The sequence below is a fragment of the Neopsephotus bourkii genome, unplaced genomic scaffold, assembly GCF_033783945.1.
Source record: "Neopsephotus bourkii isolate Nb327-2 ecotype Australia unplaced genomic scaffold, CSIRO-AGI_Nbou_v1 NB_234, whole genome shotgun sequence".
Taxonomy (NCBI): domain Eukaryota; kingdom Metazoa; phylum Chordata; class Aves; order Psittaciformes; family Psittacidae; genus Neopsephotus; species Neopsephotus bourkii.
In genome coordinates, this window is record NW_026900744.1 from 10,484,162 (window position 1) to 10,505,134 (window position 20,973).

Below are 20,973 nucleotides of genomic sequence, written 5' to 3' on the forward strand. Positions count from 1 at the left end.
TGGTTAGAAACATTGAAGCAATTCTCTCTTACGTTTTTCTGTGTTAACTCTTTCCTTAAATCGTGTGCCTAGTTGGTTTGAGCAGAGTGTGTTTGGGAGTGCATTGGAAGAGATGGAGCTCTGCAGGCAAAGGGTATCACAGTGCTGGCACCAAGCCCCAGCATTCTGAGCTGCCCAGGGGGATTTTCAGCACGGTCCAGCTGTAGAAACTAGTAGGAGATGTAGATGGCCACTGACTAGGCTTAATTTCTTCAAACATTAATTGTTTTTTAAGTAGCTGACCTGAAGTAACCCCTTTTTTTTTTTTTTTTTTAACAGAAAGGTTTCCTAGGCCACAGAGACTGTAGAGTAAAAATTAGGGTAAAAGGTAAATGCATCCTGATGAGGCCTGATATTATATGGCACATACCTGTGCACAGAGGTTGGCATAAACCTGATCTGACTTTTATAGCATTGGGTGGGTAGAACATATGGATGTTCATGGTCTGGCTAGAGTACAGCCAGCTTCTGTTCTTTTGGGAAGGAGTAAGAGCTTAACCACAAGCACTGCACAGCTTTACATCAAACCTGGCTCAGGTTCTTCTCCCAGCTTAGAGCATGAGTAGGATGACGTCGAGTGCTTGCACATGTCTGTGTAAGCATTTAATTGTATTTAAAGATTTACAAACTGTTCTGAGGAAAAGCAGCATTGGCTAGCAAGTGGAAATCCTAAGACAAGCAGAACACAGAATTTTGCCTTCGATAAGCTTTTGGGTGGTAAAATACTATGTCAGACCTTGTGGATTCTGTGCTTCATATTTGACATAAGATAATGGATAAATTAATGTCACACAGATTTGGAAGCTTGTTAATAAGACAAAAGATTAATTAGAAGGAAATAGAAGGTTCCACTTTTGAAAACCATGGACTTCTTTTGAAGAGATGTGAGCCTCACAGGAAGTCAGCTTAGTAGTATTGTGTATTACCATTAGGCAATGCCAATCAATGCCAGAAATCTACATTAGGAGGGTGTATTGCTATCTGTGTAAAAATATGACCAGTACTTTCTTCTCATGTTCTGTATATAGAGTGTTCACTGCCAATAGTTTGTAAAATTGTGTCAAATACAGGTTTTTCTTCTTTGGATATCTTTGAACAATCCTTTTTTCGTAACCTGTTTTCACTTTAACCAATTCACTCTTGTGATCTCAGGACGGATGTTTCTGCTTCCTATTTTTGGCACCTAATTCAAGCATCCAGGTTAGTTGGGTGCATTCAGAGCTCTGAATTTTGGTGGGCAGAGTTGCTCTCTGTTGCCACACCTCTGCATCGACTGTAGAGGGTTGGCAGACTCTTACTTAATGTGAAGCAATGTGAATTTTGTAAATTACCCTCTTTCACATTAGGGAAACAAAATGGTTTAGTTAAGAGACTTGTGTGAAAGATAAGGTAGCAGTAGTGTAAAGGCTCAGAACTGCAGCAGAGGAGAGAGAAAAAATGAGCACACTATCATGCCAGGTGCATTAATTTACTGGAGAAAACAGCCAAGGTCAGAGAAAATCATAAGCCCAGGGACTTGCAGTGAGCTGCAGGGGATCATGGCTGTACAATACCAGAGGGCCTCTTCCAGCACCAGAAAGTTCACCAGGCAGAGAAGTAAGTATCTTGTTATTGTCAAAGTGTATTTTACACTGGTGTATGACAGGCAAGCATAGCATTACTTTGCCATAAAATATTTGGTTATATATGGCACATAACATATCCCCTCTGGTTATTTGTAACGCCTGATAAGACAAATGGATCCCAATAGTTTTCACCAGCTCTTGTTTCTTCCAGCGTTCTTGAGCTGATGGGATGTCATGGAAGTCAGCACTGATCTTGCGATAAAATAGGTGAGAAGCCAGAAAGTGAAAGGTGGAGAAGGAATTGTAATGGGCTGGCATCCAGGGAAGGTTGCAGCACCTGACCGTGACTGGGGAGAGCAGCCTGGTCACCAAACAGATAGCAGGTTCTCATCTAGATTTGCAAACTGGTGTGTAAATTGTAAGCATTTGGACGGCTGGTTCCAAATTTTGAACAGGTTCTATAGAAGGAAAATATGTTTTTAAGTGTATCTAGAGCCTGAAAGCAAAGGGCGTTCCTGTGCTTTTTGTATAGTCCCTAGAAATTTAAACTCTTGTGTTGATGGAGGCAGGTACCAGGAAGTTAGGAAGTGCCTGTTAGGAGGCATGTAGCAAAATCTGTAAAGTCTGTCCAGCGACATTTTTATTGTTTTATCGTTATCACAGGCAGTTTGTCATCATAGATTTTTTTCTGAAGCACAGAGCTGTTATGAAATAGTTATATAATGTCCAAGGATGGATATCTGCTGACATTTGAAAACCTATTCAGTGAGAAGTATGATGGTAAAAATTGAGAGGTATGTCTTTAACACGTGTTGACTGTAAAACAGGAGACAGATTGTAGGAAAGTTATTTCAGTCTTTCTTAAGAGTAGCCTAAATTTTTAAGAAGCTGCATTTTACATGTGCAGAGGGTACACTGGGAAACCTGCCTAATGTATGTGTTTCCATTTTCACAAAATGAATATTTAGTATTGCCCATGTAAGCATGCAAAATTTACATAATTTGCAAATTAATATAATTTAATGTTAAATACAGCTTTCAATTTATTTCCCTGTGGTTTGGGCCATTAAAAATGATGCTTTATAGACTTACTGTACAGTTGAAAATACTCAAATTTCTTTTGAATGACAAACTTTCTTACACGATACCAGTATGTAGAGCTTTTACATAAGCAATGTCAGGAGCTGGTGACCATGACTTCGTGACTCTCCTTCCAGCAGCCTTTCAGGCTGGAAGAGTGAGCATGCTGCTAGATAAGGATCTGCCTATGCTGGTTGTTCTGGTGCTTTACTCTTGAAAAAATTAAAATCATTTGGTTCACTCCTAGAGTAAACAGAATCCAATTTGGATAAGTATAATGCAGTTGTGTTTATATGAAAGTTAGAATTTAACTTCTTCAGTCTGATTTTTTCAAAGGAGAAAAATAATACTTTCCCCTTCCCCTCATAATAAAATAATAGCTTATTCAGTAGTTTGTGCAAGTAAGCTCCTTACTTAGAAAGCTGTTTAGTTGGAAACATGAGATTATTAATGGTTAGATTACAACTGGTTATGTTTGCTGTGATGATGGTAGTACTCCATCTTAATAACGGGGGAAGAACTGCCGAACAGTCACTTTTGTTCACCCATGGTTGTGGTAAGTTAAAAAAAAAAAAAAAATAGACCTACCTTTTGATCTTTACTTCTGAGCAAGTCATTTGTAGTATTTTAACATAAAATGTGTATTTAAATATAAAATATGAAGTATTAAAAAGCTGTGAGAACACATGCTGTAGCGATTATTACACATTTAAAAACAAACAAAACAAACCCACTTTTTGATTGACATAAAAAGAGACTTTGAGCAGTATAAACCAGTATATAACAGAGTTTTTCTTAACAGGAAGTAGAAGAGAGTAGTGGTTAGAAAACACTGCACACAGGAAGCTTGACACATGCATAACTCTGAGTGGCTCTGGGTTGTCCAGCTCTCGTTAGATATTTTCTCTTTTGCTTTTGTAAATGTCGCTGGTGTATATAGATGGCAGCTCAGAAGGAGGTACCTTGTAACCAGTGCACAGGGACGGCCACAGCGCTGCAGAGGCTGGAAGGTTTTGCTAATCGCCTTTTCCATAGGCATTCAAAGAGTGGTGCACATGAACAGAGAGCGGCTCTGGAAAATGGGAGCCAACATTGCTCTGAGCTTGCTGTCCTATGGGACAAATCAAGTAAGTAGGGGAGTTGTTTATAGATATTTGCTCTTCATTTGCCTGGGAAGTGCAGAACTTGCATGTTTGTAATCAAATATGAACGCTGATCTGTGTTACGTTCCAGAGGCAATTTCATGATTCATTACCTAAAGGTATTAATTTGAAGAACAGCATATTACATCTGGCAGAGGGGCTGGGGGTCTGGCTCATGGACTGGTGGCTGGCAGAATAATTCATCCCTTGTCCCTTCTTTTCTCATGAAGCACAGTTGACTTGTTTGGGCAAGCCCCCACCCTGATATTTACTTCTAAATTACTTTCTTCGCTTTCAAATTGAATCAGCTAGTTCAGCAGAAACAGAAAACTCATTAAAGATTGCAATGTTTAAACTCTGTAATAGGCGGGCATTGCTGCACAGATTAAACTACTAATTACAGGGCTTCTTATCATTAATCATTTTGTTTTAAGGCATATATACATCTATACGTATACTCTATCCAGTATTAAATCATTAAATTGTGTTTGGTTTTAACTATTATTTACTAATTTAATGTGCTGACTATCATTAGCTTTAATTTCTTGATTAGTGCACAGTCTACAGTATTATTTTGATGGATTAAAACTTTTCATGATTTCATTTTGGGTAATAAGTGAGAGATTTCAAAAAATATCACAATCTAAATAAATTGACATTTGATTTTCATATTTTTCTTTTAAAGCTGTGCATTATTTTGCAAAGCAATTATTGTCTCTGTGGTTAAATACTCATTTTAAAATGTTACAATATGGTAATGGATGATAATTTTGTTCCAGATTTCAGATTCATTGATGGATTTGAGATAGCACAATTATTTCAGTGGAAAATACGCCTTATTGGAAATGCTTAGCATCACAGTATTGCCATGAAGCAAATCTGGTTTTATACATCTCCCTGCTTGCAATTTAAAATACTATTTGAGGAGGGAGTGAATCTGTTCTCAGAGGATAAGCAATAAACATGGAAACAAAAAGGTGTTAATGCATTGGCCTAAAATAGATTAAATCTAGGGCTCCCAAATGAGAGGTGAAAGGATTGACTAGTTTTGTTGGGAAGACAAATGATGGAAGTGCATAAATTCTGAGCTTCCACTTCTCCAGAATGTTTTTAGCTTGGTAAAAATAGAGGCATACTTGTGCTTATGTAGAAGCTCTTCTTTTTTAATGTAAATAGCTATTTGAAAAAATTAATTTGGAAGCATTTTTGTATATAGAACATAAAGAAAAAAATAGTATTGACCTACTGACACTTACAGATTGTGATCTGTTTGTGTACAAGTCTCAGCTACTTTTTTCCCCTCTAGCTAAGGCAGGGTTCCTCGTTTGACATGCTTGATGAGGAAATGGACTGTCGTGTCTCTTAATGATAAACATGGTGAAAATGGCTGTTCCGCAAATGCTATTTTAAGTCAGAATTAAGCACAGTGGTTACATGCAGTTTTTCTGAGCCAAGTTACTGAGCTCATAGCTGAATGGTGGTTAATTATGTAGCTTTAGTTTTGGGGTGAAATTCATAATCTTCATCCTGAACCTTTATTCTCAATTTGTAATTATTTTTAAAAAAATATAAAATACTGCAGGTGCACATGGACTGAGTCTGTGTTTGAAGATTCTCGTTTTGCTACCACTGTAGGTGAAGGAGTGATGGAGAAGATAAGGAGTAAAGTGGAGGGAGTGTTTCTGCTTACAATTGACTCTCATCTTCAGAAAAATACATGATCTGTGAGAAATGAAAGCAAAACAGAGTGTTGGACTTTTTGTTTGTTTTTTTTTATACCTGAGAGCTCAATGTTAAAGAATTGCGTAGCATCACTGAATTTGAGCAGTAGATTAATTTTGCAGAAAGTTCAATGAAAAAGCATTGGTTAGGAGCATAGTGGTGTTCGACTTGCAAGGATATTTGAATAGTCTCAATCATTAGGCTCATGTCACAGTGACTCAGAAATACCAGTGTAAGGTCTTGGGTGAAGCTACATAGCAGACAGCATGATTTACTCGTTAAACTTGAGGAAAAAGTTCTGGTTTTAGTACCTGAAAAACGTTCGGAAAGTGACTTCTCAGAATTTTGCTCATTTAGGTTTCAGATAGAATCCATTTGAAAAGGAAGTTAATGTGTTTATCCATTCTGGTGTAATGAGGTTTTGTAACAGGTCCAGTTTTATGTATGTCCTTCTACAAGCAGTTACTGATGAAGCCATGGGTTTGGTGAAGGGGAAGGAGCTGCTGCTTGCTGGATGAACTTTTTGTTTGAGTTGTCTTTCTGCTGTTGTGGGTTTCAGTAATTTGTCATGTGGTCTATGGTCTTAGGGTTTTTTCAATGATTGGTTTTGAAATAACATGTCTTTACTTCTTTATTTGGACATATAAAACAGTTTTTCTAATGTGCTTTGGATTCTTGGTTGATGCTGGAAATTAATGTGTTGTGTAAATCCTCAGAATCCAGTGGGGCAGAGGTGAGTCAGGCACCGCGGGCTTTGAAATCTGTTTTAAAAAGCTGACTGAGCGCATGTGTGATTGTACAGCCTGAACTGGTAACCAGGTCGGTTGTGCTGCACAGCTAGAAGATGAAAGGGCTGTGATGGTAGTCATCGGAATGGTGTATTTTGTTTTTAGTTTAGACAACTTGACTGTATCTACTTACAATTGTATGGAACCTACATTTTGTTCTGTTTTCTTAGTTGCTTGTTGCTCTTTCAATCTGAAAGATTGAGATTGGAAAGGAAAGGAGAATAAGGCTGCTTGGTTTTGAATGTAAAGACAGTAAGATCAGTGTGAATCTCTTTAACTGATACAGATATTTTGCAGATCTGCACTATCAACTAGCATAACTCAGATGGTCAGGAGAGTCACCATTTGTGTGTCTTCTGTCATCTTCATAGCCTCTAAATTGCAACTGATGAATAGTGATGAATAGTCAAAGGAATATTATTTGGTCTCAAACTGAGTCAAAATAATAGCATTATACTTCCCAATACCATGGAATGACTTACAGAAATTTAGATGAATAATTACTATCTGTATGTGTGTGTGTAGAGAAAAATATATGTGAAAGATGAAATAATGTACAGAGTATATTGTGTGAATTGATTCAAGCTTTAGAATAACTGCTACTTGGGTGCAAGTCAACAGATAATTCTGGTCTAAGGTTGCCATGGAAACAACCAGTGCTTGATATAATTGAGAACATCTTAAAACCTCCTGGTGTTTGCATGCTTTTTTTTCCCCCTGCCATTTTGCGTTGCTTTAGACATGAATAGGTAGCGCTGGTCAGAACAGTAGTAGTTTAATGAGCAAAACTAAATCCCTGTGTCCTGAATATTGATTTTGGTTTACTACTGGTATCTTGCGCTTCATAGGGTTTTTTTTTTTGCATCGCAAGGAGCTTATAAGGAAAAGCAGCTCTCTGGATTCTGTGTGCTCTCTCTTTCCAGTTACTGTATAAGTGTGTTTAGATATTGGAGCACTGATTTGGTAGAGATTAAAATACTTCATCAGCCATTGGATTAATATTAGGAGCAATATGTTTCTGAAAGCTGGCTTTTCAACATGAATGGTAAGTCTTTTCTGTTTCCTTTATCACGATATTTTTGTTCAATCTTCATAGTCAGGAAAAATCTACTAGGCTTCTCTTTCTTGTCTGCATAGCTGCATCGACTACTGATCTCTTTGTTTTTGTAATCGGCTCACTGTGGGTTTCTGTTAAAAATGATTAGTCAGAAAGTATTGCAGTTTTTGCTAAATATTTTTCTTTGCATAACTGGTACTTAGTATTTGAAATTTTATTTTAAATATTTCTTTTAGAAATAACTTTTACAAAAATGATTAAGGCACAATCTGATTTGGAAAATTTAATAATTGAATGATACACATATCGGATCACTTAATTTTCTGTGCCACTCATAATTATTTTATGTGAATTGATAGAAATCTGAGAGGCCTTCTGATATTATTTTAATTGTCACCTAAAAATTCTAAATTGGCATTTGTTGATTTTCATCTGAACCAGCCTATTCTTCTATGGTTTTTATTCTTTCTAAATGATGGGATAGCAGAATAGTTGAGGTCATTCATGGAAGTAGGGGAGGGGATTCTCATTTGAAATGAGATACTATAATAGATCTCGTAAACTTACAGGCAGGTATTTGCTTTCCAAAGCCATTGTGACTACTTGTTACAAGGTACTTTGATTTTAATGGAATGATGAAGTACTGTATTCTTTCTTGGAATGTTATATCTGAATATATGAACTCTGCATATTTATTTCCTTGGAAACAGCTGTCAATTGAAATTTTTTGCAAAAAGCTCTAGCATGTTTGTTCCCGAAATGCTGCTTTTTTTGTTTCAAGCAGATAGTCTGGAGCTTTGGAAGATGACTTGAGATGGCTAGAGATTGCTTGAAAAGAATAAACAGTTAATCATGTATATGGGATTTGTGTGGTTTTGCTTTATTCTGTGAATTTAAAGGACCATTTTTACAAAGGTTTCACTTTAGTACATGGCATGAGATAAAAGAGTGGGAGGAGCCATCCCACTGCCTTATCTAATATATATATATATAGCTTATACATATATTTACATCATACAAATGTGTTGAGGTCATCTTCTCTGCAATTAGAAAGTGTGGCCGTTGTTTCCTTGGTGTACAAAGTACAACAGACAGGTATCGGAACTGGTACAGTTATAAAACAAGGTTTCAGAACTTTGTATGTATGTACCTTATGGAGATTTAGGTTGCAGTGCTGCGGCTTTTCAAGTAAACCTTAATGCAGTCTGTCCCTGAAGGAGGTGGCCTGGCTTCCGCTGTGTGCTCCCTGCAGCCCTGTGGGGATGCTGCCAGGCAGGATGCCGGTGGGGAGCTGGTGTATACAGCAGCTGGACCTCCCCACTAACATCTGCCCCTGCACAGCCTCTCTGGAAGTGAGGCTGAAACCTGCAGCCTTGCTGTGCTTCTCTACAGCACACTACCGCCTTTGTCCATTGATGGAGAGGTCTCTTGTTGGGTCAGAAAGTCTCTGCTTCTCACCAGTTACCAGGCTGGGTTTTCCATCACCCTTTTCTCTGTTTCTCTTACTGTTAGGCTGTAGCTTCCTCAGGAATTAAGGTTTGTGGAAATCAGCTCTATGAATTTTGAATTTTTCTGCTTGGGTGTTGGGGTATTTTAGGGGGCATGCTGGTGTGATTGAGTCATCTTAAGGGAAAAAAATTGCTTTATGAATGAGGTGAAAAAGAGGTTAAAGGTGATTTATTGATTGATTGATTTTTATTTTTCCTAGGAGGTGGTGGGGTTGGTTTTGTTGTTTTTTTTTCCCCTGGGGCTTTATTCTGCAATTTGCATCTGTAGATTTCATTCATCTTGACATCTAGGCTCCCAGCTCCATTAAAAATAGAAATAAATAGCTGCAACTTCTACGAAGTGTCAGCTCCCAGTCAAAAAGGTCTATAAATGAGAAGTGTAATTTTGACAAGGGGAAGGTAACAAAATCTTGCTTTGTCAAGTGAGGATTAGATTGTCTTTGCTGTAAATATTTCCCCATGTAAACAACTTCGGCTTTTCAGTGCACTTTTGCTGTGGTCTTCCCTGCAGCAGTGTCACTTTGCCCCATCAGTGAATAAAATCAGATCCTCCTCTTGTGAGAGACTGCCAAGATTTTGTTCAATTGCAGGTATAATTGCTTTACTTCTCCCTTCTTTGCACCCCCATCCCGGAGAGCTTCACTTTATATGATTGTTTTTCTGAAAAGACTTGAAAGAAGGAAAAACTCTTTCTATTTCTTTGGTTTTGGGGATTTGTTTTGAACAGTAGAACGTTCTTGAACAGATAAAACTGTAACTTCCACAGCCCCAGCTCCTAATTCTGAAAGATGCTACTCTGCTAGATCTTCTGTTTCACTAGGAATAGGCTTAATGATCCCAAGTATCACCAAATACATGGTTGGGCCAGTACTTTCAAATACTGTAGATAGAGGTAATTGCTGGTATAGACATTTACACTCATAATACAGTAGGTACCAAATGTGCGTGGAGACAGATGGGTAAGTATGAGGAAAGAGGGTGAGCAATGCTGACAGACTCTGCTGAATTATTGTCTAGCTTTGCCTGCACTGGAGAATAGGAGTGGTTCAGGAGTGAAGGTAAAGGGAGGTAGCGTGCATAGTTACTTGCACTGGGAACATCCTTTAAGGGAGAAGGACAAGAAGTAGCAACTAATTATTTCTACTGCTGAAAAGACTGCAGAAAATGGAAGGATGCCTTGGAATTTCTAGGTGCCATGTCTTTGTACATGTGACTTATGGGACTGATGGATTCTTCCATTCAAAAATTCCCTGATGTTACACATTCGCCTCTGATAGTGGAACTAGGATAATTTCTTTGGTGTTGATCTGGGTTCATGCTTTGTTCTGATTTTTGTACAAAATTTTGGAAAAAAGAGAAGGCGACAGAGGTGTTGTGTTGGTGTAGTTCTTAAATTGCATTCATACAGTAAATAGTCCCTCAGGGTGCTTGGTTTGGGGTCTAAGCAAACAGTTTAATAAAATGAAGGTTTCTTCTAAAGGAAAGGGTGTTTGGTATGTTTCAGTTTTGTATTTCTTGAATTGTGACTTACTTTAGTCCCAGTTGTTACAGTTCTGATGGATATTTTGTTACAAGAATAATGTTCATCTTTCCTTTGTTTTTAGTTTGCATCTCAAATTGTTTAGATAATTATTTGTTGCTGGTTCCTCAGAGAGTTGCTGCTGGTATTGCTGTTGCAGCCAAAGTTCACAACAGGAGTTTCTCAGCTTTAATTATTGAGGTTCCTATGGGCTGTTTTGTAACTTGAATAACGTTTTGGGTGTTTTCCTTTATTCATTCGAGTTGCTGGCAGATACTCCAGCCCATCAAGAATTCACGTGGCTTAGGGGGGGGTTATTTTTTTTGTCAGGATTTGCAGCTCAGTTCTCTTCAAGTTTCATGCCTGCCTTTTATCCAAATTCGCACTGACTTTAACCAGTTTCTCCCTGAAGTCTCATTCTTTATCAGAATGGATAGTAAACACTCTCACCTACTTATTGCTTGCCCTTATCCTGAGGCAAACAAATTTGTTGTTCACTCAGTATGTTGAATTGTGAAGTGTGTTTGTTTATATAAGACTTCCTTATTCAGGAAGTCACCCTCTCTGCTAATTAAGGTTATAAATGAACTTCTACTTGGCTAGTTACTGTAGACAACCCTTTCTGTAAATACGGAAAGCCTGTTCTGCAGGAGATAATGTCAGCATGGCGATGTGTCAGGAGCTCAAATCTTGCAATGAGATGAGGAGCTATTTTGCTGATTTACCCTGACAGCTGTGAAGATGTGTCCTACTGATCCCAGTGCATGTGTATGAAAATCTGTGTCGTTTTGTTATTGTGAGACCTGGGACGAGGTAGCTTTTGTGCGAAGCAGACTTAGACATGAGTGTAGTTGAACCAAGACTGGAGTATCTACAAGTGTTTTGATGCCTTGTATGAAATACTTGAAAAAACAAAAAGCAGGACAAGAGTTGCCCTTTTCAAGTCACTTGTAAAATGCATCCATGCAGTCAACAGCCCTTACAATTGTTTAGTTTGGAGTATAAGGAAGAAAAGAGTTCAGTAAAACTTGGGTTGCTTCTAAAGAAGAGGGTATTTTTGTATGAGTATCTATCTAGTATTACGAGAGGCATTTCCTGCTTCAGGGGATTTATTAATCAATATGCAGACCAGATCAACTACCTGCTTACAGTTTCTAATAATCTAACTATAAAAAATACTTCCAGTGATAGCTGCCCAGTAATATGTTATCCATTTTAGTCACTGAACTTTTACAAAGAGGGAATGTGGAGCAGTAAGATGGAAAGTTGGTGCTAGCCAGTTAGACAGGATCTTAAACAGTGTGGAGGGGTAGATGGCTTACTTGGAGGAAAACTGCAGGAGGTGCCATAAATGTTGTGCTTGGTATGCAGTTTTGATGGTAAGAGGAAAATTTGATTATTATGTATATTAGTATTTAACTACTAGAATTTGCAGAGAACCTTTACTCAAGAATGTGATATGTTTACAAGATATTTTATAGTAGTACCTTAAAAAATCTTGCTCTTGGAACTCATTCTTAAAATGTATTGGGGATTTTTTTCGCACATGGTAACCATGGAAATATATGCACTGTAGAAACATGAGGTGTTTGAATTTTCACAATTCTTGCCAAGTTTTCTATTTTCTTTGTAAAGTAATACCTGTTACATTTCACACAACAAAGGTGGTCTTTTTACAGTATAGGTCCAGTGGTAGTTGCAGCATTTTAGATTACGGTGGGTAAAGTTTAGCTACAACTACAGTAGGTGGTACTGCACAGGTGAAACTTAATTTCTTATTGCTCACAAAGCACATCAACATCTGATAATTGAGAATTCTATGTGTTAAGATTTCTTCACATAACCTTTTCTGTATGAACTAATTGTATATGTAGGGAGTGTTAAGTACTGCATTGAAAGTAATTGTATTAAACTTACGATTTATTAATTTGAAATTTTAGGTTAATAGCATTAATTTATCTAATAATTGAAAATTAATAATTTAAAATTAGAATTATTTGTCAGAAGCCTGTTCAGTAGGCACTGCCACACTTCATGGTCACCTTACACGCACAAACTGGTACTCCTTCAGAAAATGAGTTGTTCTCCTGCCCCACATGTTTGCCTGTTTCTACCCCACATTTCCCTTCCCTCACCCCAGGAGAAGCTTTCATGTGATGGAAAGAACTGCAAGTTGCTCTGGATTAAAATTAGCTTTCCATGGCCTGCCATGCCTTCTGTCCATTACTTTTTAATCTGGCCTAATTCCCTGACCTGTCTGGGCAGTCAGCCACAAGGATGCTTTTGCTCTTTCAAGGAAGGTCATGATAGAGTGGCAGGAGCGAGTGGCTGTGGAAGGATGGAACTGGGATACTTTGTATTTATACCTGCCCATAGTGAATGCTAAACTGTGGTCTAACAAATCAAAACTCTATTTCTTGCACTTTTAATCCTCTAAGTGTGTGGATTGTTGCAAGAGAGGAAGCAGATTTACAGATCTGTTGTTTCCAGCAGTCTGGAATAATTTCTTTCAATGAACGCTTTAAGAGCAGGAAGGAGTGAGAGAAACTCCTTTCCAAAGCTTAGTTTTAACGTATTCCACATCTAACTGGATGCAAGTTGTACCGGTTCAGAGAACTGGAACAAAAAATTGCCTCTAATCAATCAGCAAAAGGTTGCTAATAATGCTTTAATTTGAAAAGAAAGCTTGGTTAAGAATGAATCCTGAAGGAGCAAAATACCCGAAGAGATGGAATACCTCTTCCCACCAGGAATATGCAGGAGACTTTACGTCATGTCCTGTGCTTGGATGTTTAGATGAAGCTATTCTGCTTGTCTGCATTGAGGAGGCTTGCATATAATCAATAATTTAGCATTTGAATAATAAATCCCAGCATGGTTCATAGAATCATAGAATGGTTTGGGTTGGAAAGGACCTTAAGATCATATAGTTACAGCCTCCCTGCCATCTTCAGAGATGCGTCATCCTAGACCATGTCGCCCAAAAGCTCTGTCCAGCCTGGCCTTGAACACTGCCAGGGGTGGAGCGTTTACCACTTCATAGGCGTTGGTTGGTTGTTTCCATATTTTTGGCATTTATCTGTGTGGTTTTTGAGGGAGGAGCCACTTTTTTAATTGGGTCTAGATTCTTTAGACTAAGAAAGCAGATATTTTGTCTCATCTGTATTTTTTATGGTGGAAAATGATTGAATCAGGACATACACACATGTACAACTCTGCTGAGCAGAGCTAGTACAAGATTTGATATGTTCGTGACTGAATAAATTTACCGATTTACATAAGTTTGAGGGAGTTTAAGCAAGATTTCAGGGATTCACACTGAGTGACTCTGTTAGTTGGGTTTGGCCCTGTCTGCACAGGGTGTTCTCTGTCATGCTGTACTTCCAGCATTAGCCAGGTTCAGTCCCTCTGTTCGGACCTGTACTTTATAATTTAAGGAAAAAAAAAATAAGGGGAAAAGACTGAAAATTGGATTTGGAAACAAAGTTGATTTTATTCTCTCTAAAAACAGAAGAAGGAAGAAGAAAGTCAGTCTGACTGCAGTAGTTGTGTGCGGTAGAGTGTCTACCCCTCAGAATTTAACAAAGGTATCTCTGGTAGTGAAAACCTGTTTTGGTTTGTTTAAATCTGTCACATCTCTTTTACAGGCTCTTGACAGCCAGCCAAGCCAAGAGGAGAGGTGAACATTAGGACTTCAGCTTTAACTTACAGCTTAAAATTACAGTCTTGCAGCACTGAAAACAAAAATTAAGGAGGGGAGGGAAAGGGGAAGGAAGAAAAGCTGGGTTCTTTATAGAGCACCTAGTTGTAAATTTGTTTTTATAGAACTGGCAAAATACAGTCTGGCTCAAAACTTAAAAAATGTGGATAGGGTTAAAGAAGGATTTTGCCTGTGTTCCAAATTTCAAGTTGTAATGAAAAAATACAATTTATATTTCGTAATTGTTGCACATTGGAAATTGATTCGTGCATGCTCCCCACAGCCTCACCCTGCCAAATCAGGTTCCACTGCTCTTTCAGTCTTTGGGCACTGCAGCTGTAATTGGTCTTAATTTACTGTTTATCCTTTTGCTCCCCCAACTTACTCCATGGTTTTTCCATGCCCTTCTAATCTCTGTTTCCTACCAGTACTTCCCAGGATTCCATAGAAATGTTTACAGAATGCAGTTAGATTATTAGCGCTTCCATTTAGATGCAGATTTGGATGCAGTTAATAATTCTTACATGGTCATTCATATTTTGTATTCCAGCAAATAGGCTCCTCCAGAACTGCACCACATGATTTTGGTTTTGGGGTTTTGTTTTGTTGTGAACTGAAGGAAAGGTTCTTAGCCATTGAAGCTGGCAAGTTAGTTTGTTCTGCATCCCCTCTTCTTATCATAGTGTTTTAAAGAAATACAAGGTCAAAACCCTGTTCTCAAAAACTTGATAAATGAGAGATTAAATTGACACAGAGTTTATTAATCTAGGCTTAGTGACTTTGCAACTCTTAGAGGAGAAACAAGACAAAACCATAGCTGGTCAGTTTTTCACAAGAGGGCTGGTATGTGTGTCTCACTGCAGCACTAAAGCAAGATTGACTTGCCCTCTACCAGGCTTATATCACATTGGACTTTTTTCCCTATTGTTTTCATATCATGAGAAGCAAAGTCTTTTGTAATTGTTGACAGTCTAATGGTACCATTTTAGTTTGTGTTTTGAAGTGTTTCCCTTCACTTCACCAGCTATTAAAAAGTTAACTGGTGCTCACACTTCTTCCTCTGAGTGTATAATAATATTTAGCACTTAGTAGTGTTCATTTTCAAGCACTTGCCAGGGTAGAGAAATCTTTTTCTGAGTTTTGTGATATTACTCCTGCTAATAAAGAGAAATTAAAGAAATTTAAGGTGACCGGTTAATCCTGTAAGAGGGAGACTTGACTTGAATCATATTCTTCTTACTTGCTTCTGAAATGTGGTACCATAACCACAGGATGCACTAAGGCATCTATATACATCTCCATAATGTTTAAGGCTATAAATACTGGTTGTTTAAAAATGAAATATACATGTGTATTTACCAGAATCTCTTCATATATATTCATTTTTCCATTACATGGAATTTGGGGGTTTAATTAAATAGCTCATTTAATTCTAACTTCAAGTGATTATATTACAATTTTGGAACAGAAATTGAATTGTATTTTGATAAAGGGCATTTTAAATACCAAGTAGAGATTGGCATTTAACACAGCAGATGGGGGTTTGTAGTGGTGCCCAGTGTTTAGTCTTAATCAGTTTAGTTCTTGCTTTCTTGCCATGAATCCTATTGAATCCTATCCAAATAGTTCCCCCCAACCCCTCCTCCCCCAAAAAAAGCAACAAACAACAAAAACACCCAAAACCGAACAAAAAACTGGCTTGCTGGCTCTTGTGGGATAGGCGCTTGAGAATAACAAATACAGTGCATGTGGGAGGTGGAGAAAGGCACAGTAATTAAAGGTAACTTCAGGACTGCTCCATCTGTGACCCCTTCCCCTCTGCTGTCATTTCATCCCTGCAACTGAGAGGTCTTAACCCCTTTAACTTTTTTTTTTCAGGAGCTGTCCTTGGATTCACTTGCTTTGAAACCATGTTTTAGGCAGAGTACTCTTGATGGTACTCATACCCTTTGTTAACAGTTCTTCATTATAAGCTTGCTAACTTTTCATACAAACATTAATCAGTAACCCAAGCAAAAATACTGTGTGTTGTGTGAATATACTGTTAGATAACAGTCTGCTTTTGGGGGTTTGTGTGGGTTCAGGGGAGTTTTGCTTGGTTTGGGTTTGGTTGTTTGGGGGTTTTTTTTAATGTTTCTTTGTATGCTGGTATTACCTAGGAACCCTTGGATCTTGAGTTGCACTTCCCTTGGAAATCTCCTACAGCAGGTTTCCTGCTTATCACCGTGTTGCCTTGGTTCTGAGTACAGCTCTCTGCAGGCAAAGTCCCACTCCACCTTTTATATGAGGGGGATATCATATCTTGTCCAGCTCTGTGTGCACCTGTAGCATTTCTTCTGACCAGGGTTTGAACTGAAGCAAGCAGAAGTTACAAAACTGCTTGAAGTCTTTCATTTGCGAGTTCTCTGTTTCTTACAACCTTTTTCTGAGTATCTCCCCATATTCCTACTATATACTTCAGATGTCTGCATTGCACAAAACTTGCTGCTTCTACCAACAGTTGTTCTTGCTGGGCACAAAGACCTAGGTTTGTGCTGTGTGTTTGTGCTTACTCAGTCTCTGGACCACTGGTGCCTTCTCTCCAGTTCCAGCTGCTGTGCTTCCTGACACGTCGTCAAGGTCCAGCTGGAGAAAACCCCAGTGTCAGAACTATTTTGTTCATGATCCCCAGAGTGAAATTACGATGCAAGTGAGGTCAAGTACCATAATCGATCAGTTTATTTATTAATTACTATAAAAAAGTGATAGGACAGATTGGGGAAAAAAAAAGAAATTAAGCAAACCTTCCAGAGTGCAGAGAGGTAGTCACCACTGTGCATCCAGCGACGTCCCAAGGGTCCATAGTCATCATCTGTAGTCGTGGGAGTCGTCATCGGTGGAGGATGTCCAACACGGCGATTACTTTTTTCCTGTCATATTTTGGGGGGAGTACCTCTTTTCTTAATGCCATGTACTGCACATTGCTGGTGAACCACGAGCATCCAGTTTCACTGCTCTTGCAGCCAGGTCTTCAACTGCACATGTCTGTAGCAATCCTCGAGATAAGGGGCAGCAATTCCTCGCACCAACCCTTGAGATAATGGACAGAGGATTCTTATCTCAGTGACTCCTACCTATCTCTCAGACAGTGGAGTCCCATTTCAGCTCCTCACACCCATCCTTGGGCAATGGACCTTTGAGTCTCAGCTTCTCATACCAATGTTTGAGACAATGGAGTCTGATTTCAATTTAGTCTCTTACACGAGTCCAATTGTTTTGAGTGCTGCTGTCACCCTCACCAGTGCTATTACTCATGTAAAGCAAAAGCTTTTCCTCCTTTAGTTTCAGCCTCCTTTGCTCCAGCTTGTGCAGTACCAGTGAAACCAGTCTGAATAGGGTCTGTTTGGCTGATCTTTGCTGCACTCTTCACACCCTCATCTTTACTGTGCTCAACTGTATCTAAGAGTGATCCTTGCTTTTCAGTATTTATGGGAACCTTTCTTTCAACATCTCTTTCCTGAATTCTTTTTTTACTTTGACAATCTTACAAAATCAAATCATTTCATCGTATGGTGACCGTACAGGATTTCCATGTGTGTTCCAGTTTGCATACAGCAACTTGGGCTGTGCAGTTGAGACTTTCTGAGGGGTTTTGCTGCTGTTGGGTAGGACTGAAATTTGATTGTGAATTTTTATTTTTTTTTTTGAGACTGCTTGCCATTTCTGTGCTATGCACCACATGCCGTGCAATTCACACATGCTGTCTTCTGGAACAAAGTGCTAAGTAGTGGGAAGATCACCCGATTACAGGTTTTATTGTGATCCAGCATGCTGCAATGAAGATAGATACACTTTTGTTAGCAACAGTTCCTTGGATGTGTGTCCTGGAATAGATTAATGATTAAAGATGCCAACTTGATCTGTTGAAGTTTTGTAAGCTGTGCTTATTTCTGTGATGCATCATCTTTTTTTTCATACTGAATTTAGCTGCCTCTGGGTTTGTTTTTTTCCTCTTTTCTTTGCTCAAACATTCTGTGATTTAGCATGAGTCATTTTGTCTGTGTGGGAAAGGGTTGGTTTGTTAAAGGGTCCGCTCTTGAGTGGGGAGGGGAACGGGTGGAATGTATTTGTGTTTTCTATGTGTTTATTGTGGAAATGCATAAATTTTTTTTTTTCTTTTTTCCTTCTCTTTCTTTCCTCTCTTCATCATCTCATCTGTGTGGGTGAATGTTCCTGCAAACCCTTGTGGAACCTATAGAGACTTTTGGTATGCTCATTCCTTCATTAGTGCCCAAAGTCATAGATACTAGGAATAGCTTAAAGACTAGCAAAGCAAACGAGTCACATTGTCACAATATAAGGTGGCTAAAAATGTGCACTTGAGGAAATCTTATAAGCCATCGTCTAATAAACCTGCTCATTTGAATCATCACAATAATACCAATGGCCATTACTATCCAGTTGGTGTAAATTTTGATTCTGTGCTTGAAAAGTAGAAATGAAATATGTCTTCCTGTAGCAAGAACTAATGTTTTGTGGTGGAGAGAGACTTCAAAACTACCTATCCTGTTCCAAATTCTAAGTCTTATTTTCAGAAGTGACTCAAGTGTATGCACTTGCCTAAATTCCATTTGAAATAACATACCAAATGATGTTGTGGTGTAGGAGCCCAGGTGACCTCTGAAAATGAGAACAGGCATAGTTCAACCCATTTCCTCATTAGGAAGGAAATGTAATTCTAATAAAACGCACCACAGAATACAAAATCATTTTTAAAAGGTAGCAGTTCTAAGATATATGAGTGACATGTAGATACTTTATTTTGAAAATGTGTTCAATGCTGCTTTCCAAGAAAAAAAGGATGAAAATAAATAAGGTAGAAGTTCAGTTGAAGGAGAGCTTGTGGCTTGTTGATATTCTAGAAATGAAAGATTTTTCTCGTCCTTCCACAATTTGAATATTTCGAGCTGTATCACATTTTTTCATGGACACCATTCTTTATTCCAGAAGCAGAACAGAAAGATGACTGTATGTAAATGTCATTGTTTTAATAAATGCAGAGTAAATTATATTTCAGTGCAAAATACGTGGAAACTTAAAATATTTATATGAACAATGGAGATAGTGTGAGGAATATTTAAGATACGTACTGTAATAGCATAAAAAGAGACCAGTTATGATTTGGCTGTGTTATATAGTATAAAAGTTAACCTTCATTTCTAAGCTACAGCCACTTGAGTTTGAAGGCTTGGCTTTTTGGTAATCTTAATGATCATCTTTGTGTTTTTTTCTTGTCATTAAGAGAAAATAATGTTCATGCTATTTTGATATAAGTTGATGTTTTAAAACTTCATCTGTAGACATCATTTTACCAAGTCGTCGCTGTTCTCCTGAATGGACGAAGGATCATCAGGCATGAATTTGGACACTGTTAGCTTCCCTTTTTTGTGTTGAGAAATTATTTCATGCCACAGGAAATCCTGTCCTTTTCTCAAATTAGGATCATTAGAAGTCATTACATGAGTAACCTCCATAATTTAAAAACAATGGAAATATTTTTCCCCACACAGGATAAATATGTCAAGCATTTTTACTGACTACCCACTAAAATATTTTTAACTCTCAGTGAGTTTTAATACCAGTTTAAAATAGGTCCTTTGATAGAAACTATGTTTTTAATACCAATTTAAAATAACTCCTTTGATATAAACTATGTTTTTCTTACTCTGTGTAGCCATACATTTAGGGTAATAAATATGTTCTTCCTTTCTGATATTTCTTGTGATCTCACTGTGAGTGGATCTCATGCTTTAAACACTATTTGGACTTCGAGGTCTGGCAGAACTTTTGATATTTTTTCTGAAACCTCAGTTATTTGTTCCTCCATCAGAGCCAGTGACTGTGGGAGCCATAAACCTCCTTTGGGCATTTTGTGGTAGTTGAGTCCTGTAGCGCATTTGATAGGGAGTTAAAAAGGAGCACAGAACAATTACTGACGAGCCTTCTCCAGGGCTGCCCTTGCTTTTACTGCTGCTGTAACTCCACTAGTACTAGAAGAGAATTTAAAGAGATGTCTCTGTGTAGACTCCAGTATTCTTTGAAAAGCACAAAAAAGTTCTGATTCAGCAGAATCAGATTGTTTACAACCCCATAAATCTATTTTTATGACCACTGGAACGTAAATTACAGTTGCTAAAACATATATTCCTAGATACTAACAGAAAATCTCAGCACACTGCTCAGTATTTTTTGAATTTGCTTGTGGCAGAACATCACAGTGCAGAAAATCCACTGTTATGAATGCTCTGTTAGTGAAATAATTCAGAGAACACAAAAGCAGTAGGATATTTTCTTCTTAATTCTGTGATTTTTTCAGAACCTCAGCAATGTCTAAAACACCTCCTATTTATGATGGTGCTTTAAGTAATCTGCCTTGATCTGGCTGAGAATTGATATCAAAAAAATAGAACAGCTGAAAGATGATCTAAATGAAATACGTTGGTGCACATTTTAAATAGCCATCCAGAATTTTACTATTACACATTCCTTCAATTTCAATGGAAAATCAATATTAAAAATTCTTATTCTCTGACTGTGGGCATGCCTAATATGCAGTGTCAGCGTAGCCCTGTGCTTTGTCTTTGCTTGCAGTAATGCTGTCCATTTGTTAGTTGAGCTTGCAAACAGCCTTTAAATTAAGGTGATGAGGGGAAAAGCAGTGAGATTGCCATTACGCTTAAGCAGCTGAAAGAAAATGTAACTTTTATTTAACAAAAATTGATTAAAAGTCTGTGGAATGGCTGTTGTAAATGTCAGGTGTTTGTGTTTTTTTCCCAGCCAAATTAAGAACATCTTGCATCACCTTAAAGCCTGC

At 38.0% G+C, this 20,973-nt stretch overlaps 1 protein-coding gene across 4 annotated transcripts in view; it reads left to right on the forward strand.

The window, feature by feature from the left end:
* PRKACB (protein kinase cAMP-activated catalytic subunit beta) overlaps positions 1-20,973 on the forward strand; it is a 72,772-nt gene that overhangs the window by 32,347 nt on the left and 19,452 nt on the right. The window contains exon 1 of one of the 4 annotated variants that reach the window (XM_061345202.1): positions 3,529-3,811. The exons of 1 other annotated variant lie outside the window; for it this stretch is intronic. In XM_061345202.1, coding sequence (XP_061201186.1) covers positions 3,625-3,811 — 187 coding nt within the window. In that variant the 5' untranslated portion in view covers positions 3,529-3,624. Of the gene's footprint in view, positions 1-3,528; positions 3,812-6,946; positions 7,382-18,311; positions 18,367-20,973 lie in introns of those variants that run through there. 2 more of the 4 variants (XM_061345205.1, XM_061345204.1) reach the window with 2 other exon arrangements.